At 34.0% G+C, this 27,016-nt stretch overlaps 1 protein-coding gene across 1 annotated transcript in view; it reads left to right on the plus strand.

Annotated features, from left to right (window-relative positions):
• Window positions 1-5,424: 5,424 nt before the first annotated feature.
• LOC123534237 (sodium/glucose cotransporter 4-like) overlaps window positions 5,425-27,016 on the plus strand; it is a 140,548-nt gene continuing 118,956 nt past the window's right edge. Inside the window, exons 1-3 of the mRNA XM_045316386.2 lie at window positions 5,425-5,710; window positions 11,738-11,809; window positions 14,994-15,098. Of these exons, the coding sequence (XP_045172321.2) occupies window positions 5,606-5,710; window positions 11,738-11,809; window positions 14,994-15,098 (282 nt within the window). The 5' untranslated portion in view covers window positions 5,425-5,605. The remainder of the gene's footprint in view (window positions 5,711-11,737; window positions 11,810-14,993; window positions 15,099-27,016) is intronic.

The raw sequence follows: 27,016 nt of genomic DNA on the forward strand, positions 1-27,016 counted from the left end.
GTTTTTACAATTTAGATTTCAGTTCATATAAACATTTCAATTTTCTTATCCAAAAATCTCTTCTGTCAACCTATTTTAAAATTACAGTTGACACAATTATGTCAAATACCATATAGATAAACGAAGAAACTGCAAGCAAAACATGTATGATGGATTACTTATTTTGTTACCATTGAAACTTCATTATGTATAGGGAGAGAGTACAGCTTCCTACTCAATCCTCTATGTTTGTATATTTTTTGTATCTATATTAATAAATACTGTTCAAACCAAAACCTGATCTGTTTGATGGATCGTACAAAATATACAATCATATTTCCAGACACAAATTGAGTAAATCAGAGAAAAAAAATTTCAAAGATTAGAGAGAAAGATATATGCATCATACATATCATGCATGAAGAACCTGCTGTAGATTATTTGCAAAATACTTTGAAATCTCAGAATTAGTAATGACATCATGCATATGGAAGTTAAGAAAGGTGTACTATTCTGGAAAAATATGTGTCCAGTCAATACTGCAATGACAAAAGATTTTTTTATTTTATGAGCATAATTCTGCATAAAAATTGTAACATGGCTGCATGGATAATACAAAATGTGCAATCTGATTTACAGACACAAATTTGGAGAATAGATTTGAGCACAATGGGTATAGAGTATCAAGATGTGTATGTGTTGAACATCTCAAGGTAATACTTTTTGTAGCAAAATTTTTTTCAGGAATATGTTTGTTGCGTTTTCATATCTCGTCAGTGTATATCATGCATAATGAACCAGCTTTAGATTAATTTGCAAAATACTTTGAAACCTTACTGTTAATGGCTTTATGCATATAGAAGTTTCGAAACGTGCATTTTGATTAAACATCTCTTTCAAGAACAATACAGACACAATAAACTATTTTTTCTCAATTTTCTGAGCAAAGTCTGAGCATAGTTCTACACAAAAAGTGGATCTTAATAATCTAGTGTGGTCGAAAAACTGTTTTAGGGAATATACCTTGCTCGGTTTGTCTGTCAATCTTTCTTTTTTGTGCACGACCGAAATTGTATTAAATATCGTTTTCTGGACATTTTGTAGCACTATGTATCTGTATAAATTGTTGCATATTTACATTTATAAAGTAGAAGTCTTCCGTATTTGTTTTATAGAAAACATTTCATGAAGTTTTCAATGTAAATGTACTATTGCTTTTAGCATGTACTTTTGATGAGAAGTAACCTTAGTGAGATTCAAATAATGCTATTCTCATTGTCAGTAACTTTTCCGTCATTGAGTGGATTTTCAAATTACTTGCCATTGAACGTTACCATTCGATGTGACGCATGCTATTCAAACGTAAGTCTGCTCGAAGGTTTGTGTCAGTAACTTTTTTTAATGAATGTATTGAACCACAAATATTCAACATAACAAGATGACATGTAAAATTTATCACAGACACGTATGGTGTGAAACACTTGCCTCCCCCCAACCCAGCCCTAAGTACTACGCACTTGTATTAACTTTTTTCACCATTGTAAATCCCGACGCAGATGCTTATCATGCAACAGAGGTACAAGTCAAATGGTTTATCGCGGCCAGAAATTTGTACAAACCGGACAGAAGTTGCGAAATTGTCATTTGTGCAGGAAAGAAGCGTTTACCGTAATGTCCAGTACTGGACAGGTATAGTGACCATGCACGGACACAGCCAATTTTCCCAGAGGGGGGCCGATCCCCTGCACCCCCCCCCCCACCCTGGACATTTTGAAATTTAGCACTTCATTTTTTGCATTCTGGGACAGTTTTATGGACTAACTTGTTAAATTTGGGAAAATGATAAAATCAAGCTTTCTTGAAGGTAAAATTCTTAGTTTCTTTTAGATAAATAATATGAATTATGTCGGGGTCGTATGTAGCAGCAGCCGCATATACTTTACATGCAGTCCTAATGTTGCCTTTTTCGAAAAACTTTTTCTTTCCTTCTTGTCTTCTTTCCTTTTTTAAAGATTTTCCAGAGGGGGTCCGGACCCCCAGTACCCCCCCCCCCCCCCTCTCTGGATCCGCGCATGGCGACATATCATGCTTTCTGTTTATACAGGTAAACTTGTGTTTGGTTAAATTTCAACAGAGCACAGTTGTCTGAACAGTGTACAAACTCATTACTGTTTTTTCGGGCAAGGGTGAAAAAAAAGTGGTAAACAATGAAAGCAGTAACAGTTTTATTAAAAAAGAATAAACAATGAGACAAACATTTCCAACATCTTTGGACGGTTCAAAAATCCCATGTTAAACATACGATAAAGCCCGAAACGCGTGAAAATGTTCCGAATGTAAATCGGGTGAAATAGACGCTCGTATAGTTAGATTATGCGTCTAGATTGATTAAACTGGGTGAGTCTACTTACTTATTACTTGAGGATGGAAAAACGTGTTTTTTAGATGTTGCTCTTAAACAAGGGTGGCGGTTGAACTACTAAAAGTACAACAACAGTTAATTCACAACAAATCGTACGGTATGTTTTTATAATCAGTAGAAGCTAGTCGTATTTACGCTAATGAGACCTGTTTCACCCATAAGTAAAGAATTCACAGGTCCATCATGAAATATTTTCCCCAGCGTGCAAATACTTGTCCTATTCAATATGATCGCGGCCTCATCGGGCCGCGATCAAAAATGTATCTGAGCTAGATTGAAAGAAAAAAATCATCTCTAACCGGCTTAAACACACACCAGATATACATGTAAATGTTCGCCAGAAAATTCTCGTACACCCACCTTGAAAATCATGACATGTTTAACTATCTTTGCAACTTTCCCATAATTTTTGGTATTCTTCAATACAGTGCATATTTTTCTTCACAATGATGTTCATGATTTTACTTGATCTTCACTGATGTCAACAAATTACGCGAGGAATTTTACCATTTTAAAAATTTTCGCTCGAGGTACAATAGTACTAAATATAAGATAACGGCGGAAAGAAAGAATCCTCCAATTTTTCCCAGTTAAAGTGGCATTTTCATGTTGTATGTAAGCAAGGTCCTGTTTTAATTTCATTGTGGACCTATACCTGACAGTTTTGTAGCATTTTCAAGGAGATTTTTTGAGTTTCACGAAATGTAAACAAACCTTATTACACATGTGTTCATACCCACATTTTAGCTGTCAGTTTAACTGTCAGTTTGGAAGATATTCCATAGTGTTGACCTGACAGACAAAAAATCTCTTTTTGAAGATGCATGACCCCTACTTTTCTTGGTGTTCTTTTGTGGTTTGTAGGTCATTTAAGAACATAAGGCTAGTAATCCTTTTTAGCTCGACTTTTCGAAGAAAACGTAGAACTATTGCACTCGCCTTAAAGTTTTTGATAAATTCAAATATCTCTGTAAGTATCAAAGCTATTGACTTGAAACTTAAAATAGTTACACAAGGAGAAACAATCCCCATAACTCTGATTTGAATTTTAACAGAGTTATGCCTCTTTTCAACTTAGATTTTTTTGTTAGTTTTTGATAGTCTAATATCTCTGTTACTATCAAAGCTTTTGACTTGAAACTTAAAACAGTTATTTACTATAAAAGTTTTCACCAGGAGAAACAATCCCCATTACTCTGATTTGAATTTTGACAGAGTTATGCCCGTTTTTAACTTAGATTTTTTTATTAAGTTTTTGATAAAGTCAAAAAGCTCTATTACTATCCAAACTTTTGACTTGAAACTTAAAATAGTTATTTACTATCAAAGTCTACACCAGGAGAAACAATCCCCATAACTCTGATTTGAATTTTGACAGAGTTGTGCCTCTTTTTAACTTACTGGCAAAGCTCTAATTTAGAGTTAAGCACTGAGAAAACTCTCGGAAGCTTGTTAATTTTATATAGAACATAAAGCAAATTTATTTACTACTGTATACCCTATGACAACTACAATTGCCAAAATTAAAATTTATCAGATATATGTTTAGTTGGGTTATTTTGGTCAGATTTTGGTAGGAAATGAACATTTCATTGCAGTTTGCTGCAAAAATTGTAAAAAAAATCAACAACAACAAAAAAATCGCATTTTCACTATTTTGGGTGTATTGTTTTCAAAAAATGAGACCAGTGCCTTTAAAAACCTTATATTCCAAAACTCGTGTCGGAATCAACATTGGACCAGTCCACGTCCAGCCATCCGCTACACAGTCTGAGAGAAATTCGTGTGGAGAAAACTTCGAGCACCCCAGGGATAATTCGTAAGTTCAATAATTTAGCAGGCACCTGAAAACCCCGTCTTCAGTTACAAGTTTTCTAAAAGGAATGTACAGCGGTGCAAAGTTAAAGCTACCCTCTTCCATATATGTCATGGTTTTCGGAAAGAATGGTATTTCGAAGTGATTTTGTGCTTCGGTCCTACTAATGAGACTTCCACGAGACAGATTTGTTTTACCCAAACAGTTTAATCTTTCCTTTTTCTGTTCATTAGAATTCTTTTTGTCTCATATCTTCACTGGTTTCACACCGAAAGTATTATGCGACTTGTGTTTTTCTCTGAATTAAATTATTTATTGATTATTTCCCGTATCTCGCATTGGTGTAAAATTCGATAAGCCCTGACTATCTCTTTTCCCGCCGTGCTCACACGTATATCATAATTAGTGTAAGACGTGTGTGAATATATCCTGCAGAAAACTTACAATGCAACAATTTTTTGAATATATCTAATGGGAGGCTTGTAAAAGTAGCTTGATCTGGGATGTTGTATTCGACTCGAATAGATTTTGACAGACCTGGATCACCCGAGTCACGAAAATGTTTAGATATCAGAAACTTATTGCAATATTTCTGAAGAAGGATTTAGTTACTGACAGATTATATTTTATGGAAACACTTGAAAAGTAGTTGTTTTTACTATTTTTTCCATTCAAAATTGAAAAGCGTTTGTAACGGGGTACCTGAGGTAAACTGCCTTACTTATAAATCTTTATATTAATTCTTTTTTTTTTTTTTTGGTTTCCTGCCAAGAGCGCAGGAAAGTTTTTATTGCCGAAGAGGCCAAGGTTCGATTCCCGACTCGGGAATGTTTTTTCTTCTTCTAGATTTAGCATTTCAAGATAGCATAGAAACACAATCTCATGCTGTATTGTTCATAATATGACAAAATCTCAATTTTAAAGAAAGATTATTTTAACCAAAATCTGTAGGTCCTCTGTAACTATTCTATCTGCCTTTCAGCTAATAAGACTGTATCAACAACAAGTAAATCGTTAATATGATCACTAAGACATTTAAAAGTATACAGATACACTTGAATATCTTAATGGTGATGGCATAGGAGATAATATAAAAAAATAATAATATTAACCTTATGAAATGAAAATGACCTGATTCATTATCGTCATTCTTGGTGAATATGCAAAACAGATTTGCGAACCTACCTGTTTGCAGGTGGTCCACAATAACTTATATAAATGCATAAACACTCACATGAATGGCAAGGAAACTGAAAGTTTAATAGTAAGAGATAAAGTTGTATCAAAAGTAATGCATATCTAATACAGGGATATTTAATGTCAAATAATTTAATTCGTGATACAGATTTAAGGCTTGGTCAGCATCAAGGTAGGAAATTCAGAAAAATATGACAAATGCCACTGGAGCGTTTGAGCAAAGAAGTGGTATTGGGACAGTAGACCTTGTGATCATTATCATTTATTTCCTATTATGTCTTGGAGTCGGCATATGGGTGAGATAATTATTCATTTATTTTATTTGTAATGAAACAAAGAAAAATCTTAAGTTCTTCTAAAACGTTTTCATAAACTGACGTAACCATCTTGTTACCTCTAATTTTTACTCCATGTTCCACTAAAAATGGGCTGTATTCTTTGATGTCAGTTCATTGGAACTATAGGTAAATTGATGAATAAACTGATGCTTAATGACATATTATTTTTTCTCACAATGATACGTTTATATTCTTTTTTATATAAATTGTCAGCATTAGTGAACCAGTGCCAAACGAGGAGGAGCCGAGATCCAAGTGCTGACAATATTTCTATCCCACAAAAGCAATTGTTAGGTTTTATTTCATAGAAAAACAAAGGGAATTGTTAAACTGCTGTAACAGAAACACATTTTTACGTCCAACGAGATTTATTCAAGATATAGTATACAGCAGAACCATGTTTAACACGTCGAAACTATACGATGGGGTTATAAACTAGAGGAACAATTTCGTGACTTTTAACCGATTCGTATTGTTGAGGTATGTTAAAACGTGTTTCTGCTATATATTATTCCGATTTTAATACGTATTTAATGTAAACAAGAAGATGAAATAGGGTAGCCATGTCATGGCTAATGTATGGCCCCAACTATAGTAGGTCGTAACTGTTTTAATAGTGTTAAAATACGCGATGTAATACGTCCCGCGGAATAATTTACGAGTGCGTACTGGTACTGATGATAAACCCGAACAGAAAATGAGGTTTTTTACCTGTAACTTTTTTATTTCTGCAAATTAAAATCAATGGTCGGTATCAAAATAAAGCTTAACCTTTGCTGAAAACTTTACATAATTCAAATTTATATTTAGTAAGCAAACTACACGAAGTGAGGGCCTGAAAGGGGTATGTAAAAAGGGGACTTTATGAACGTTGACTGATGATAAATTCGAACCCTTTGTCATTTACAAAATTTTCTTGGTATTATTATATTGAAACTTTCCCCAAAAAGCTGCAACAGTCATTCCTGATCAAGTAATGAAAAGTTAACAAACGTCAGGCCTTCATGTTTCGATAGTGAGCATGTGAAAAAGCACCCTCTTCCCCAGTAATTTTGGATAATTTTTTTTATACAAATTTATGTAAGTCATTTATTTATACAGAATATTTACCAATTTTGTTTTTGTTTACACCAGTTGGTGTTGTAAGTGGAAACTATTAGATGGTGTGTTCAATTTTATAAATAATCGATTGCAATCGAATATTTCCAAGGTGTTCGACTTTATCATCTGTCCGGGTTTATCATCAGTACCAGTATACTTCTAATGAGTTCTTTTTCGTGCTTTATTATGTAAATAAAATTGTAGATCAAATGTTGTAGCACTCTTTCTCGGCGCCTGTATGCATTGGCGTCAAATAATACGTCGACGTCACGTCAGATTTCCATTAAGAATATATTTGTTATTTTTACATTGGCCATAGAAATGAGATATATTCAACTAAATCATTCTATGAAATATGTAATTGTGAGTTGAGTTGAAAGGATATGTATGTAATTGTGAGGTGAGTTGAAAGGATATGTATGTAAGTACGGTTGATAATGTATTATTCACTACTTCATAGTTGGAGTGATGATATGCAAAGACATGTAGACATGATAATTTAACCAAATTGAAACAAGATATTTCATACGTTCTAGTATCACTTATTATATACTTATTATATATTATACTTTATTTAAAGATAAAAGTAAATGTAATTTACTGTTTGGCCGTATTTTTTCGCATAAAAGAAAAAAACTAGACCCAGTTGTTCGAAACATTAACCGGCTGTTACCGCCGGTTAAATTCTGATTATTTGATGTTTTGATTAAATGCAAAGTCATTTTAATATACAATATCTTATCTGGTGCATTTCTTTTACAAAGTCCTCCAAAAGGTCGAAATACAACCCTTACAGTTAATCGACTGTTATCTTAATAACCAACTTAAGCTTCCAGCAACTGGGTTCTCATGTCCTTTTAAAATTGATAGGAAGAAACGTGGAAATTCCACGAAAATCAGATTTTCGATCTTTATATCACACCAACAAGTTCAGTTTAAAATAGGGACATGTTCTATAATACATATTTGACTACATCCAATCATGCCGTTCAGAAGTACAGATATATGAAACGTAGATGTGTCATGTCATTGCCATATGTAATTCCTGACTTGTGTCATTTGTTCGACATTGACCCTATGACAGAGTAGGACCCAGACCAGGATTTGAACTGTTACCTGTTCATTCCACATTATAAAAGGTAGACTAGACCAGCGCTTTCAAATTATGCAGATTAATCAAGTGATTCAGTGGAAATAATGTTCTACATTTAGTAAAAATGAGATTGACCCGAGTGACCCCCAGATATATTCCCAACCTCTGTCTTTGATAAAAAAAACCTACCTAAGCAAAGTTTGCTGACAATTTGTATACCCAAATAAAGATTTTGAGCATCAACCTTTTTCTATTTCTTGTGTCAGTGACCCAATATACAGTCCAAAGCCAGTTCTGCCACTTCAGCCCGCCCAATGCTCTAGACCACTGAATCACAAAGAATTTTTCAAACTTAGTAGATAAATCAAGTTATGCCATTCCAAACTAAAGTTATTCAGCTGAAATCATTTGTCCGTGTTTAGTTACAGTGACTTTGACCCTGAATGACCCCCAAATACCTTTTATGTTTGATGAAGCTATCTACACACCAAGTTTGCTGACAATATGTTTAGTTTGTTTACCCAAACTAAAGATATTGAATGTAAGTCATTTTTCTTTTTTTTTTTTTAGAAACAGTGACCCCAAATATCATCCAAAGCATAGTCTCCAGATAAGCTTGTTGTACACCAAGATTGGTGACAGCAAGTAATTCCCAATTAAAATTATAAATCGGAAACAACTTTTTAGATGATTACAGTAATCTGTTTTAGTAACTATGACATTAACATTGACCCAATGGCATTAAAATGACTTTTATATATATATAAAAAAGTTAGGCGCTCAGTGATCCATCCTTTTCACAGTACAAAGGTAGCTTTGGCCAAACGCTCTAGCCCGCTGTGACGCGGTGAAAATTTCTAAGTATGCACATTCAGTCAGTTATATGGACCTTGAATATGACCTCACTTACCCTATATACAATTCCAGCCTTGGTGTTTATATAAGTAACTTATATGCCAAGTTTAATTTCAGTCCATCCGTCGAAACTTGAGTTCTGCTCTACCCGGGGTTAGAGGGCGTGGACGGTAGCATGCATTTCCACTAGTTCAATCAAACCGAGCGTGCAACATTTTCATTTTTGTCGTTTTGAGCGACCTGTGGAGTTTCCACTTTTTCTATTTTATTAAGTTGTTGAGCGGAAACAGTTTTTAGTAGCAGTTTCCTTGACCTTGACTCCACTGACCCCAAATTCAATCATAACCTTGGTCTTACCATAAGCTACCGGTAAACCAAGGTCCATTTTTGAAAGGCAACCAAATCTTAACGCCATCCGCCCAACTGCATCGTCAATCTAATGACCAGGTTTTCAACTTTCTAAAACTTGGTTAATTGTAAACAAACAGCCAGCACGTGCATCTACGAGGGTTATTCAATAAATACGTAGACTGGTGACTGATGCTGTTACCCTTCATATGCATTTTAGTATAACTGGTACCATTATAACCAGTAACAGGTCTGCTTGTCGCATTTTTCTAAAGTTACGAATTTTTCATACTCAATGAGTTTGAAGAACATATGTTTCTAAGACAAATAAGGGTAGAAAAAGCACAGGTCACCGCACACGTTTTTATTTTATAGGGCATTTTCTCTACCCACTGTTCAAGCATTTCCGAAATTAGGTGAAACCGAAAAAAATTGGGGGTACTTTATAAAACGTATAATTAAACTAACAGGGATTTTAGGTCTCACAGGTGATGTTAGAATTATATTAGCATAAATGTCACAAACAAATCGCTTTCATTTTCATATGTTAGCATAATTACCTCACCCATTTTTTTCGATAGTGAAAGCGTATTTAAATCTACAAAAATCTGCTGTTAAGATTTTAGAAATATTTTGCTGTTTAATGACACACAAAAATGCTTCAAAATGGAAAGAAAAAATGTTGGGGTCAGCGTGCAATTAGGAGATATATTTAGAATAAAAACAACATTTAAAAACTGGTCAATTTTGACATTTTTAGTTCTTTTTGTTTTAATTTATACTTCCTAGATAATATAAAGTGCTATGTTGAAAACTTTTATTTAAGTTACAGCTTATTATATATATATATATATATATATCAATCAGAAAAATATCAGAACCTAACCTGATCTACTCTAGAAGATATTTATAGGTTATTAGCTTTGTATAAGGAAATATGCACGAGTTCTTCAGCGGAAATATTGCGCGACTTTAGGGGCAAAGATAATAACCTTTTTATTACATACGCATCTACACATATAAATATTATGTAAATATCATAAATTTGTTCAATAGCCTGAATAGAATTGACAATACTGAACTAAATAGAAAAAAAATAGTGCAACAACACACACTGAATTACGTCACCCACCCGATATGAAATTCAGGCGTCAGTGTATGGAAAAATATTGACGTTTCCGGTACTAGTGTAACTTAACGGGGAATAGAAACGAGTATGTAATAATTTGAATTACAGACCCCTGACCCCAATGTACATCTTACATCAATTTTACGCAAAAGCCAGCCAAAAATCAGGTTCCCGGTCTACTTATTTTAGTAATAACTGGTATTTGCAAATCAATATCCATGTATCTGCCTTGATAAACCATGCAAAAACAAGTGTCTGTTGCGATTAACACCAAATGCGTTGAAATAAATACCGGGGATAACCAGTATGGATGCGTCGATATGGACAATCACTGTAGGCGCGTCATTATTTATCATATTTATTCAGGATATTGGACCATAATGATAACCAATATATACTGAACAGCAAAAGAAACTATCCAGATGTATAATTGGTGTATTTTGAAATAAAAAATTAATTTTTCAAATTTGAATTGTTTCTTCGTATCAAAATTACACTTGAAGATCTTCACGTGATAATTTTTTAAAAATCAATAAACTGTGAGTCAGTAGTCCCACAACAGCCGTTTGAAAGGCAATATCTTCTGAGCGTCAGTTGCATTGTAACATCCCAATTGGGCGCTCGCGCTAAATTTGATTCGGTGCAACCAACAATATTTTTAAACTTTATGTTGTTTTTCGAGTTAACCAATTATCAATATTTCCAATGACAATAAAATTTCATAAAGAAAATTATTAATTACAGGCGCAAGTGAATTGCGTGCTAAACGGCTATAGTGGGACTACTGACTTCACGGTTGATTGATTTTTTTTCAAATTTTACACGTGAAGTTCTTCAAGTGTAATGTGAAATGAAAAACACAAGTGATTTATAAATTAAAGTTTTAAGATAAAAAATACCCCAGTTATAAAACTGTTATAATTTTTTTTTGCTGTTCAGTATACATATATCACCATCAGTTAGGATGAAGTGCATATATATACAGGAACTCCTCTCTGGCTTCAATCAATAACTTCAAAATATCACAGGAACTCGGTTGAACGGTTAATATAGCTCTTTAATATTGCGATGTCATGATAAATTGCATAACGCTTACATAACGTAAACGTACGCTCGTGGCATCGAAAAAAATGAACATTACATCATAGAAATAAATACTTCGTCATAGATTAACAATGTAGGACCCAGGCCTATGCAATGGGATCAGTTATATATATAAAGCATTTCGAACTTTCTCTTTTTCTCAAATGACGTCATTTACGGTGGAATAATTACAGTTCTTTGTAGACCTTTCACAAACACACAGCTATCATAAGAGGACCTCTCGTAAACTGTTGAATATTTTAAAAATGGTCAATGTTTATTTTGTGAAACACAATCGAGAAGTTCTAAAACTTACTACAAAGATATTAAACTTGACAAAGCATGAATTGTTGCAACTCTTCAACTGTTTTTAAAGGCGACAATACGGACACAGAGATCTAGCATCAGTGGGTATTTCCTGGCTGGCAGAGATATGCTATGGTTTGGAGTAAGTATAGAACATTGATTCTATATTGAACTTGTTTGAGTTGCTTATTGTAAAATAAAATGCTAAAAAAAAAGATAAGCAACATATTTGTGGTCATAGCGGAAAAACCATAAGTTCGGAAATATATTACGTTGTTGACACATTATAGATTGAGAGTTCACTTGTCAATAAAATATTCTCAAAGTTGTATGAGGAAATTTATGGCTTGAATGATCACGCCATGTACCCGGATAATCTTAACTCTGTTCAGCGACCCTAACTCAGTGCCAATATGGCGGATGTAAAACCGATACAACTTTGTTTTCTGTGTAATTACGATGTATAAAGGAATGTTTCTGTTGTTATATCTATCTCCATTGATCAAGTGTATATTTATTTCAAAATGTATCATGTTAAATATATCAGCCCTTGTGTTTTCAGGTAGAAAAACGATGACCAAGGCAACTTTTTCAATGAAAACATTTACAAAAAATCTTTAAAAATACTTTTATGCTTTTGATGCCTCGACTATTTTGTTGTTTGAAAGCAAAAATATACTGCTTTATAGGCCCGTTTACACTATGTCGTTAACCCACTACATGTTGACACAATGCATGTTCAAATGTACTGACAGCGAGAAAAGGGATAAAAACCTAACTTTGATTTGATAAAAACCGAACTCAGTTTACATGAGGAATGGATAAAAACCTAACTTACACGAAATTGTGTGACGGATAAACACCTAACTGACTAGTATACTATAGAAATGAATGAGCTGACATGTACATGGTCTGATTATTGTAAACATTACTTTATAAGCGGTATTGTTTTCAAACTTTGTCATTAATTTTACAAGATGTTATATGTATGCCCACTATAGTCAAATATTTTTTTCATAATTTTAATATTATGCAAATAGCAATGTTTGGAAAAACCTGGATAAACCGTCAAAAATAACTTAGTATAAAAGTCAAAACTATTATGTTATTATATAAGAAATTATTTAATACCACCGATGTTCGAAGTTCCGTACTCCCCGCCCACCCCCCTCTCTCTCTCTATCTCACACGCACGCACGCACGCACGCACGCACGCACACACACACACTGTTTCAGAAGAATTGTGTTTGTTTCAAATCTTGTATATCGTATAGTGCAAGAGAGGATTTTTATAGAGGTGCTAATGAAATATTTTTGATATTGTTTAAACGGGATTAGATTTATAATTATTTGTTAAATATGATATATTTCAGACGGTAAATAGGGAAGAAAAGTGTGTGTGTGTGTGTGTGTGTGTGTGCGTGTGTGCGTGTGTGCGTGTGTGTGTGTGGTGTGATGGGGTTGGAGGGGGGGGGGGGTGATGCATGGACTGGCGGGACAGGGGTGTGGGTATCCTTACATTTTTCACTTGTCCACGGACACTTAAAAATCCACTTGTCCATTGTCAAATTTCACTTGCTCTGATTTGTAATATTAAACCTTCATGAAAGCGCAAATAGACTGGAGATCGAGTTCTTTATGTAGGACAATGAAAAGAAAAGCATATCACAGTAACTGTGATAAAAAATAAGCTGTTGAAATATTTGCCTTTTAACGTTTATAAAAGTCTGAAATCGCGTAAGCAGTGTTCGGAATCTTTTGAGGTCATGCCCGAAACACTGCCCACGCAATGGTACAAAGCCAGATGAATTCTGAGAAAGGCTGTTAAAACGTTCCGACCTGTTTTAGTCATACTTGCGATCTCTGTGTGCTTTTGGTTTTAATTTGGCTGACTACTTCCTTTGACAGTGACTTATTGTCTCAACAGTTGGAATTCTACTTACAAACTTGTCATAATACTGTTTTAAGTTGTTTACCTTTCTGATGTCTTTAAATGTCCTTTTAGTTCTGTGTGTGTAACCCTTGTTTTCCTTTTTTAGTTTTTGTTACAGAATGCTATATGCTGATGATGCAAATATTTTTCTTCAGCTGCTTTAAGTAGTTCTTATTCTCCCTTTAGCATGTATATGATTCTTCTTTTATGTGTGTTGTGATTTGTTTCTTATCTACTTAGAGCCAGATGCTTTATTTGCTTTAATGTGCTTTAACATATTTGCATTTTATTACAGCGGTTTTACTTATGTTGAGCTTATTTACATGTATTTGTCGGAAAATAGGTTTAAGCTAGTGTTATATGTTTATATTTATTCGACGTTAAATAAATCTTCGTGTATCTAAATCTTCTCTGATATTTTATCATAGTCACCGAGTTACAGTATGCGCGAGACCTAGTCAAAGAACCCATTATCTTTATCACCTCCATACACTTGAAGCAACACACAATCTAAATAATATTTTATGTTTTCTCATTTTATACCTGAAAAAGTATGCTTGTCCGGGGACACACAGACTGAAAAATGCACTTGTCCGCCGGCAAAAAATCACGAGTCGGATAAGTTGGACATAGGAATCCCATATCCCTGCAGGGGTGGGTAGGTGAAAGAACTTCGAGCATCAACAGTCCATAAAAAAAGCACAGACGAACAGCCGTTTTCGTTTGGTTAGGTGTTTATCCATTCTAAGTTCGTATTTATCCAGCACTGTATCCTATACCAGTTAGGAATTATCCGCAAATTTAAACTCATCTCATAATCAATACAATTTTTAAGCTATAAAAATCAATTTCAAACTTTGATACTGTTAAACATTGTCAAAGAGATGTTTAAGGAACTAATACATTTAATAAGTAAGGTCTTACTGCAATTTCTGGTACTTTAAAACAGTTAGAAACATAAAACATGTTTATTTCGAAGATTTCTTTGAGTACATTTAATGAATTCCAGCCACATAATGTGACATTTCGATTGAAATATTTAGTACACAAAACATGCTATCAATACATGATATTATGAGTATCAAAAGTTTTACGATAACATTGCATACTAACATAAAAACATGAAAAAAGACAAGGAAATTAACTACATACATCGTCTTTATGTCAGCCATGTTGGCACTGAGTTAGGGTCGCTGAACAGAGTTAGGATTATCCGGGTACATGGCGTGATGATTAGTTGACAGATTAACTTTCAGGTTGGCTTGACTTCAACATTATTCAACTTACATTTTTGAATTGAATATCTTAACTGTAAACAAATCTGGTATTTCTACACTTCTTGCTAACATATGTTAGTTGTTGCCATTAAGCTGTATTCTGTGATGTGATACAGATTGGAGCATCTCTGTTTGCAAGTGACATTGGAAGCGGCGCTATCGTTGGCTTCGCTGGAACTGGAGCATATTCTGGTATCGCTGTAGCCAGCTACGAGCTAAATGTGAGTAGTGTAACCGATATAGAGTAACTTTAAAGCAGTCATAGTTAATTTTCTTAGGGGGCCAGCTCAACATTATTTGATTATATTATGTGCGGTAGGAAAAACATACATATAACGGTGATAAGATCTGGATTATTATGCTATTAAACATTGTGCGGCAAGGATATTATTTTGGATTTGTCTGTTCTTCAGCTCGTCTGTTCATCAGCAGAAAATATGTGTTACACATATCGGCAAAAGTATTGAACGACCGTCATGAAATTGTATAGGAATGTTATTCAACATCACGAGTTACCCGAATTTTAGCACATCTTATCACAAAGGGCGCTTGATGAGCTATTATGGTATCATGTGTCCGTTGTTCAATTTTATCCTAAAATTAGACTGGATATTCGTGTTTGGAAGCTCTTGGCAGATTTTGAACTTGGGTCATCTTGGCTTAAATAATAGGTACTAGGTCAAAATCAAGGAAATAACTTTGTTAACACTGTAAATTCCATTTTCTACTAGATGTCAGAATGTTTGCCTTTATAAAATCAACATCAAGTTTGAAACTTTATTATCTAATACCCCAGTCACACATACGGCGCGGATAGCTACGTCTAGCCACGGATAGAAACGTAGTAATCCGTATCGATCCGTATCGATCCGTACCTGAGCCGTACCTTAAAGTAGTAACCCGTATCAGTCCGTACCAGTCCGTACGGCTCAGGTACGGATCGATACGGATTACTACGTTTAGATTCGTAGCTAAACGTAGCTATCCGCGTCGTATGTGTGACTGTGGTATAAGGTAAAAACTGATGTTATTGAAAACATTGCTTACACACTATAGGTCTTTATATAAACTGAATAAATGTTTGAATTTATAAGATCTAGATCTGGTTTGAAACTGGATTATCTGGGATTAAAAACTGGGTCGATCAAACGGTTTATCATAGAAAAAACATTATAAACAGTTTGGAGGCAATACTTTCTACTTAATACCCCAGTCACACATACGGCGCGGATAGCTACGTCTAGCCACGGATAGAAACGCAGGAATCCGTATCGATCCGTACCTTAAAGTAGTGATCCGTATCAGTCCGTACCAATCCGTACGGCTCAGGTACGGATCGATACGGTTTACTACGTTTCTATCCGTAGCCGGAAGAAGCTATCCGCGCCGTATGTGTGACTGGGGTATAAGACACCGGGTAGGGTAACACTGTTTGCCTATATCAAATGTAGACAAGTAAAATTTTGATGCAGAGCATCCTGTCGCCGGAGAGCTGTAGGCAAATATTTTGAAAATCGGATTGAAAAACAAAAGGTTAATAAACCTATAACTGCTATTGCGGTGCATTGCATGCCGTTCAAGGCTGAAACTCGTCGCATCCTTGATGAAAGTTACTCCAAAACCCTCTTACCATCTTAATCTTTTTCTTTGTTTACAAAACATACGCTCTTTTATTTCATACCGCCATGTAGTAAAAGTATTTTACAAAACCCAGACCACACAGTAATGTCACGGTTGATAGCCTAAATTGGATTTCTTTAACTTGCACACTTAAAACGCCATGACGTCATTTTTGTTCGTTTATTGATTGAGAAGAGTTATAAAATGTTGAAAATGAATAAGGAAATAATGTCATTATCAAAACATGTAGTTTAAAATTTTATGTAAGTATACGGTCGTAACGGAGAATCTCTCGCTTTATTTTTTTTGTGTTTGAGCTACTCGTAGAACAGGGTCATGAAAATTATTGAAAGAAGTCCGAGCACATGCATGATATGGAATTAGATTTACGGAATTTGATTTCTGCTTGTTGGTATTTACTTGTGAAATACAAGCTCTTTTTTTTACAGAACTTATAACATGTATATGATAAATAACTTTAGTTTCTCCCTTGAATCAAGACATATATTTCCAATAAAACGGTCCTGTGTGCAAATAAAATTCAATAAAAACTATGAGGATCTTTCACTGGTTGATAGAAATATCTGGTTCAAGGGTAACTGTTTAGGCAGTAACAAGGCTGTTCCGAGTTACCGCAAAACAGTTATCTGAGAGCCATCTATTTCCACCCGCACCTTCAACTGGAGAGATATTTTTCTTTTTCTTGCATACCGTATTCTTCGGTTAATAGAAGAAATACGAGCGAATGTTTTCTTTCCAGCGCTATTTTATTATAGTAGTGATTGATTCATAAAGTACAGTACGTGTGTCATCTATCTTTCGCTGGCTGAAGGTACTCTCGAGTAACTGTTTCGGTGGTAACGAGACTCTGTCGAAAACAGTTGCCCCTAGAGCCAGATATTCCATCAGTACATTCAACTAGTGAAAGATTCTTTTTGTTAGATGTTATATTCTTAAATAATGTGAAATGAAAGCATTTCTTTTAAGCACTATTGTATTATAGTAGCGTACGAATTTATACATAACGTGAGTGAGTCATCTAAGGCTCATTGAGTGTACTCAATTGAATTGCTTAACGGGCACGTCTTTACCAGTGAAAGCTTCAATTTGTATTAAAGGTGATTGACAGTCAAGTCAGCTCCCGAGAGTGAGTGTATGTTGAGGGAGGTCCTTGGGACACTTAAGTGTTTCTCAAATATATTGCAAGTTTAGATGATAAATTTACAATGTTTTGGGCTATACAAACTCACACTTGACTCAAACTTGAGTAAGTATCACTCAAGTTTGCCTCAAGTGGACCTTGCGGGAGTGTGAGTGAAATTCGAATGTCATTTTTATAAAGGCCACTCAATCTTAACTTTCGGAAGGACAACTTAGATAATGGCTTTTATTGTACACAATGCATTAAGCGGATTATATGTGTAGGTTACTAACCGAGTAGGAGGTGTTCATGAATTGAAAACACCCGCTTCTGCGAATCGTGTGACACCGAGAGCGCGTAGCGCTCGAGGTGTTACCGCACGACCACTGGCAACAGACCAGAAAGAAAATGCCTCTGTACATGTTATACCTTACCCCTAGGTATTCTATAAGAACCATGGTCATGAACGGGAAAGTGCACTAACCCATTTCAATCGTACATTTCTCACCTAAAATGCGCAGTTCGGTGAATGGGTACACGGCATATTGAACCAGCGGTAATTTATCTTCCATCGTGCACCAGTCACATTGTCTCAATATTTCATATTGCAGAGATACTCCACATATTTTATACTTTCGTCAGCGTTACAGAAAAAACTTGCGTGAACTTTCCGGTCTAGAGGTCACCGTAGTGCACATGTTAGGCGAAATGTAAACAAACAAAACCAGTTTTACAATAAAACTCGAAATGATGAATGAAATTCGTCTTATATATGATTTTGAATTTGAAGCTATACATTGGTATACATCTGTACTGTTTATTAATTCATATTGCACATTTATGCTGCATATATAGCGTATGTGTAATTAAACGACGACTGACATACATTTTCGCATCAGCCAATCAGAATGGTTTTGTAATCTATACCGGAACTTCACTAGGGAAGTTCAACGAAGTTTTTTGTGTAACGTTGAAAAACTGTAAACTACACGTTGTTTCTCTCAGATAAGAAATATTGAAGAAATGTGATCGGTACACAATGGAAGATAAATTACCACTTGTCCAATATCCAAAACATTTACCGAACTGCGCGTTTAAGGTATGAAATGCGCGATTGAAACGAGTTAGTATATTTTCCCGTTCATGACCATGATTCTTACAGAATACCTAGGGGTAGGGTATAACATGTACAGAGGCATTTTCTTTCTGGTCTGGTGCCAGTGCGCACGACCGCGGGTATTTTCAATTCATGAACACCGATCTAAGAGGTAAGTAACTGACTTACACAACGTCATTTTAATTTGTTAATTTTTATTAATTTATTTATTTATAAGTCTTTCCTTCCCCCAGTCAGAAAAAAAATGATTGTGGGAATTACTTTAACTTCAGCCGGTAAATTGAAAAACTTAAAATGATATTAAAAAAAGTTTATGAAAATTCTGCTAATTCGCCAATGTAAATGCATTTTTGTTAGCAGATTATTTGTTGGGAGTTTTTCTTTGTTTGATTTTACAGGGAAAAAACAACGCACCAGTATGGTCTCTGTAACTTCGATATTTCACATTCTGAAGTTTACATTCACATGAAGTGATATTTAACAATTATGTATCTGAAAATGGTGTCGTCTGTTTATCTGTTTAACTGAGTGAAAAGTCCGCAATTTTGTTTCATTGTTGTTGTTTTTTGTTTGATCTTTTCAATGCACAACTTCACACTTTGGTTGCATGTTCATAAAACATTTTTCATGATAAACTTAGTTTCGGGCTCTGCATTTACGGTTTCGTCGTCGTCGTGGCCGTTATCATCATCATCATCATCATCATCATCTTACAATAATAATTAAAATGATTATCTTCTTCTTCTACTCCTCCCTGTTTAGTACGGAGCCGTGAATGTATCTCAAGCATAATTGTAGATGAAAACATGACGATCGTAATTCAAACGTCAAAATATACAATACAAATGTATTTAAAACAAGAGCTGTCGCAGGACAGCAACGCTCGACTATTCAACAGCCTTGTCAGTTGAATGAGTAAAAAAGTTGAAAAAGGGGACTAATTTTGTAAAATTGCAAAACTGGGTTATGGAACCTGTACAATGCATATCATTTTATGATGATGTACAATTGTGTGAAGTTTCAATCCATTCCCATTAGTGGGTACTGAGATACCAGCTTACATACAAAAACTTAACCAAAAACTGCTAAGTCGAAAAAGGGGCGTAATTTTGAGAAAATGCAAAGTAGAGTTATGGGACCTACACAGTGTTGAACCAAAAATACCGATTAGCAGCTAAACGTTTTGTCCGCACAGCTTTTTGCACATGTGACATTGTGAAACTTATTAAGAAATATATACGCAATATTTATATCGCTATTTAGCTTCAGACACCGAGAATTAATTTACGGAAAATATACGGAATATTCACGAGTTTCAGGTCAATACTTACGGACAATAACATATTACAGTTTGAACTCATCTGACATTCTTTTCACGTGCGCAGGTATGGTATGTAGGTATTCATTTTGGTTACTAACCCGCAAGTTTTACAAGTTTATAAGTTTGCAAGTTTATTTCATTTTCATCCAGAAGGTCTTAGACCCATGTGGCATAAACAACAATATAGACAAATATGACGACAAATCTTCAAATAATATCATCATAAAACAAGTACATATCTAATTTTTCCACGTAACTTCAAGTCAATTACAACACAAAAAGTTACATTTATTGTACCATACAATTGACATTGTACATGCATGTATAAAATTGAATTTGTATTATTTAAATAATTGTGTGATCTTTCTATTCTGTTATAACATCTTCATTTTCTTTTGTAATGTTATTTTAGACGTTATAAGAGTAAGCCCAATTTTTTGTACGAATCTTGAACCGAAAATCACAAATAACAAGATCCGATCTATAGAGCTTAAAAAGAAAAATATATTATGTACAAGTCGATTACAATCTAAACAAAATCCACACACTGTCACTTTTTGTCCGAAAGCAAAATGACAAAAATACGACACGTGGATTTAGACATTTTAGCCCTCTTTTAATTATAAGGAAAACGATAGAATAATGACAAGTACATAAAGATTTGGTATGCACAAGATGCAGTTACTATTAGTATAACTGTATTTGAATGTAAGTCTAACTATTAATTTTAACATGTAAAAGAAATTAAGTTTATACATGCAAACACACATATTACAAAACACCTCTCATTAAACAAATTGATGTGCAAAATATGCCTTACATTAAATATCTCTGTATAATTCATTTGTCTAACCGTAAAAGCTTTTTCAACGTAAATACTTAATTTTTCTTATGATATTTTCATTTTCTGTACTCATTAAATCAATGAATTTATGCATATTCGGTCGCCTATAATAATAATTTGGTATGTATTGTTTCCTTAAATCATTATATAGAATACATTCTAAAACAAAGTGAAACTCATCTTCTAATTTGTTACATACGTTACATTTTCTGTCATTCAAAAGGCGTACTAACAGGTCTGGTCCATTGACCAGTTTCAATAAAAAGTCTATGTTTTGATAAACGTAAGCGTAACAGGTATAGGCCTACACGAAATTTCTTAATACGGACGATGTCTAAATATGGTTGTAGTCTATGATTTGATATATATCTATAAAATAATGCTCTACTTGAGTCGTTCAATCTACTAGACCAGTTTTGTAAAAACTGATCTTTTAGCTTTTGTTTAACATTCAGTAAGAATAGTTTAGGATCTCCAACAGTCTGAAAGAACCATATATCATTAAATCCAAGTGTACATAATAAAGCTTTCAACAATGAGCACCAATTTTTTCTATTGGGATGGTCAACAATATCTTGTTTTAACATCATATATACTTTTTGAATGTACTTGTTTTCATCTGTTCCCAATAACTTAACCCAAAATTTAATAATATTATAATATCGTATATTCTGTAGAGGCATTATACCTAATTCTCCATAAATAAAATCGTATTGGGTAGTTTTCTTTACACCTAATATACGTTTGCAAAACTGCATATGATTTACCTTGATTGAAACCCCATACTTCACTTCCGTAATTCAGAATAGGTAATAGATCTACTAGTTTATCAAACAATTCTAATCTATGTCTTACAGATATATCTGTAAACCTATATAAATATTCGTCCATTTTAAAAATAGCTTGAAGAGCTTGTCCTGCCAAAGTATTTTGAGCCTCTGAGAAAGACCCACTTGTTGTAAAAACTATACCAAGATATACAAACTTATCAACAATTTCAACAATGGTAATATTATAATAAAAATTATGTTTTCTGGTAAACGACCATCTTTTCTAAATATCATTACCATTTTCCATGTATTACAATAATCTAATAACAAATTTAAACTCTTTTGTAACTCTACTCTATTATTTGCAAATATAACTATATCATCAGCATTACACAATATCAAATATGACAACAACATCACATATATGCAAACGCTCTGATCGTTATTTTTGTCTGCCAAGTCGGAAGTTGTCATTTTACAGCTTGTCTGTACGTTTGTCCGTCATTCTATCAAAATATACGTAAGTAAAGATATAGAATGATGTATAAAAATACTAACAGGATTAAAATATATACTTTCTATCAAAATAAAATGTAAAAGAAATCAGGAAACGTAATAGAACTATTTACTGTTTATTCTACAAAGATATCCTGACGTCACGACATTATGACGTCATGATGTCATTCACGTGACGTTGCGCGGACAAACTGGGTATAATTTGGTTAAAACCATTAAAAGCACATAAAATAAATAGAATTTTTTTTTGTTTCGGTGTAAGATCGAAATATATTTCACTCGTGAACACCATAATTTACATTTTCACTCGTGGCTGCGCCACTCGTGAAAATGTTGCATTATAGTGTTCACTCGGTGAAATATATTTTGATCTTACACTGAAACAAACAAATATCCTCTATGTCAATACTTGCTGGTGTTTCCCGAAAGCCCGCTGAGCAAATCTTGTCATGATTACAAAAATGTTAACTCATCTTTAAATCTATGAATACAAATCGAAGCTTTCCTTGGTAAAGACATAACAGCTAGGTAATTAAATTAAGTGCACTCAATGAGAGGTGTTGGAGAAATGTCTATGAATATAGCCCAATATTCATATGTACGATAACAGTGTCGTGAATGTACTTAAGACAAAAGTATATATTTATCTAAGGTACTTTGAAAAAGTAATTGTGTAGTTTTTCAATTAATTTTGTTAAGGACGACGTAAACAAATTAGGCCTAATAAACTTTAAATTGATGTGAAAAATAGATATAGGTGATTAAATATATAGGCCTAACGGTACTCATCAGTTATTCCCAGTAACAAACATTTACATTTAACTAGCCCAGATATCAGTTATTTCATACAGAAAAATGTAAACATTCCCTTCAATTTCATTCGTCATCTAAATCTTATTTTTGAATGACATCGGAAACATTTATTTTGAAATGATATATTTGGAATAATTGAAATTTGTTCGGGCGGGCTTTCGGGAAACATCAACAATAAATGGCACGAGTATAATCCAGATGTAATAATAAATATTAATTTCAGTGGAAAAAGAAAACTTATGTATTTTTAAAGTATGAAACAAATAGATGGACGGACTGACGGAAAAACATACAGACAAGCTATAAGATGACAACTTCCAACTTGACAGATACATATACAAAAGTAACGATCAGCGCTTTCGCATATATGTATGGGGCGCCGTTTTACTATTTTATAGGCATTTTTTGATATCAAAATTATTTATTGATATCAATAATTCGATTTCTTGATATCAGAAAATCCATTTCTTGATATCAAGAAATCGATTTTCTGATATCAAAAATTCATTTTTTTATATCAGGAATTCATTTTCTGATATCAAGAATTGCTGGCCATTTTTTGATATCAAAAAATATAATTTTTGATATCAGGAAATGAATTTTTGATATCAAAGAATCGTGTTATTTCTTGATATCAAGAAATCGCGTTCTTGATATCAATAAATGATTTTCTGATATCAAAAAATCTACTTCTTGATAATCTTAAGAAACCAATTTTTTGATATCAAGAAATCAAGCCTATTTTTTTATATAAAAAATTCGGCACTTCCCGATCTAAATATAGATGGATCGAACAGGATCATATAGAATTGTATAATCCTCGCTATGGAACGCCTAGACTGTCTTGACATGATGATTATTACTTCATCATGTGCATTTCCCAATATATTCGGTACAAAGTATAATCTTTCTTGTAGATAAAACAGTTTGTTCTGTACATTTACTAGTTTGTCCGGTACATTTCTTAGTTTGTGTTGTGCATTTACCAGTTTGTGCTGTACAATTGATAGTTCGTCATATGCATTTTCCAATATATTCGGTACAAATTATTATTTGTCTTGTAGATTTAACAATTTGTTATGTACATTTACTAGTTTGTCCGGTAAGTTTCTTAATTTGTGTTGTGCATTCACTAGTTTGTGCCGTCCAATTGATAGTTCGTCATGTGCTTTTCTTAATATGTTCGGTACTAATCATAATTTGTTGTGTAGATAAAACAGTTTGTTCTGTACATTAACTAGTTTGTCCGGTACATTTTTAGTTTGTGTTGTGCATTTACTAGTTTGTGCTGTCCAATCAATAGTTCGTTATGTGCTTTTCCCAATATTTTCGGTACAAATCATAACTTGTCTTGTAGATAAAGCAGTTTGTTATGTTTTAATAAACAGATATGTATTAATTATCTTTTCAAAAGTTTCCGAAAATAGATAATTGCCGAAAAGAACTTATATAACATAAGTAGTATATTTGTTGTATGTATGAGAATCCACTTGTAAAGACAAAAATTGTATGGGTACACGTTATTTAATTTCACATGAAATCGGATATTTTTTAGCAATCAGTTGGACAGCACAAACTGGCGAATGCACAACACAAATCAAGAAATCAAGCAACACTAGTAAATGTACAAAACAAACTGTTTTATCTACATAACAAATTACTGCTTTATCTACAAGAAAGATTATGAATTGTACCGAATATATTGGAAAAAACACATGACAAACTGATAATCATTATGTCAAGACAGTCTAGGCGTGCCATACCCCGCACTGAATTAATTAATTAGGGGTTATCCCTAATTGCATGTCTATTTTTAGAAAGGCGGGAATTTTTGATATAAAGAAATACTGGCATTTTTTTGATATCAAGAAATCGAATTTTTAATATCAAGAAATCGAATTCTTGATATCAAGAATTCGATTTCTTGATATCCAGAAATCGAATTCTTGATATCAAAAAATGGTCCGTATTTCTAGATATCAAGAAATGATTTTTTTATATCAAGAACTCGAGTTCCTGATATCAAAAAATATAACTAATTTTTTGATATCAAGAAATCGAAAGAAATCGACTTTTTGATACCAAAAATTCATTTCCTGATATCAAAAAAGGCAGCATTTCTTGATATCAAAAAATGAATTCCTGATATCAAAAAATCGATTTCTTTCGACTGTCTTGACATAATGATTATCAGTTTGTCATGTGTTTTTTCCAATATATTCGGTACAATTCATAATCTTTCTTGTAGATAAAGCAGTAATTTGTTATGTAGATAAAACAGTTTGTTTTGTACATTTACTAGTGTTTCTTGATATCAAAAAATGCCTAGAAAATAGTAAAACGGCGCCCCATATATATGTGATGTTACTGTCATATATAACTATAAAACCGTTACTTGAGTTGTCACTGAGTGGAATTTATGAATATGAAATTCGAACTTCACTCACATTCCCGCAAGGTCCACTCGAAGTCAACTTGAGTGATACTTACTCAAGTTTAAGTCTAGAATGAGTTTGAGTAACGACTATGAATACTTGGGGTGTATAGCAAGTTTTTCCAGCATCGGCAAAAACACGGGACTGGCATGCAAGAAGAGTTTTTCTAACACCGGCAAAAACACGGGAAAATCTTGTTTGGCATGCAAGGAAAATATGTCTATGTATAGTTATTATAAAGGTACTAGCAAATATTTTTTTCCAACGACAGTCCCGATTGCAGATCTACGGAACGCGGGGTCGGATCATCGGACGAGGCGTATGTTCTACGTGGTAATTTGATAAAAGACATTCACATTGTGTCTGGAATCATTCGTCCTCCACCTCTAATTCATGTGGGTTAGTTGGCAGTTATTTGCGGAGAAGAGTTTGTACTTGTACAGAATCAAGCAACACTGGTTAGATTAACTGCCCGCCATAAAATAACTGTTGAAAAACGGCGATAATAAAATAAATCAAAATAAAAACAAACTTCGCAAATGATATTGTCCGTATATTTATTATTATTCTATACCTATTTTATATGATGGCTGATTTTTGCCATTTCGTGTTGGCGTGTTGTCGTGTCGGCGGGGCGAAAACACGACACATTTTACGCAAAAACTCGACGTTTAGAGGGCGCCGACACGACATATTTATCTGTCGAGTTTTCGTGTTGGCGGGTATAAATATGTCGTGTTGGCGCCCTTTATTTGTCGTGCTGTCGTGTTTTCGTGTTATCGCCCCGCCGACATAAAAACACGAAAACTCGAGAAATTAGGTATTGTCGACTTTTTGTGTTGTCGTGTTTTCGCCCCGCCAACACGAAAACACGACAAATACATTACTTGTCGAGTTTTCGTGTTTTCGCCCCGCCGACACGAAAACTCGACAAATTAGGTATTAGTCGAGTTTTCGTGTTGTCGTGTTTCACCCCGCCGACATGACAACACGAAAACACGACAAATACTTTTCAGACATCTCTTATAAAACGTAGAGTTAACTTATTTTGAAACCAGTGGCATAGGGTTTTAGAAGCATTTTTCTTTCTATTCGAACGAACCGTCAATTCAGAATTTATTTATATATTCACTAAAGATCTGAGATTATTAAACAGTACAATAATATGTCAGTTATCGTTGTATGTATAACAGACCCGGTTCCAGAAATATTTCATTGGGGTGCGGTGAGCGGCAACAGTTAAAGAATGAAAGTGGCATCGGCGAGCCGAGTGGGGTTAGGTACGGAAGGGGGTAACCCCTCATGTTACGTAGGTCTGGGCGTGTCCGCCTTGAGATGTTTGAAAAATATGAATAAAATGGTGGCCTCTGCTGCATTTTTTGACTTTAAAGTTTGAGGTACGGGAGTTAACCCCCTCCGGGTCTCTCCCTTGTCATTTTTTAAATAAAAGTATGAAATTGAAATGGTGGTCCCTGCTGCTTTTTTGTCCAAAATCTGACGTACGTGAGGGGGTAAGATGGTATTCCCACGGACATTTTTGAAATTTAGGAATGTAATGGTGG

Source organism: Mercenaria mercenaria, chromosome 12, assembly GCF_021730395.1.
Source record: "Mercenaria mercenaria strain notata chromosome 12, MADL_Memer_1, whole genome shotgun sequence".
Classification (NCBI taxonomy): domain Eukaryota; kingdom Metazoa; phylum Mollusca; class Bivalvia; order Venerida; family Veneridae; genus Mercenaria; species Mercenaria mercenaria.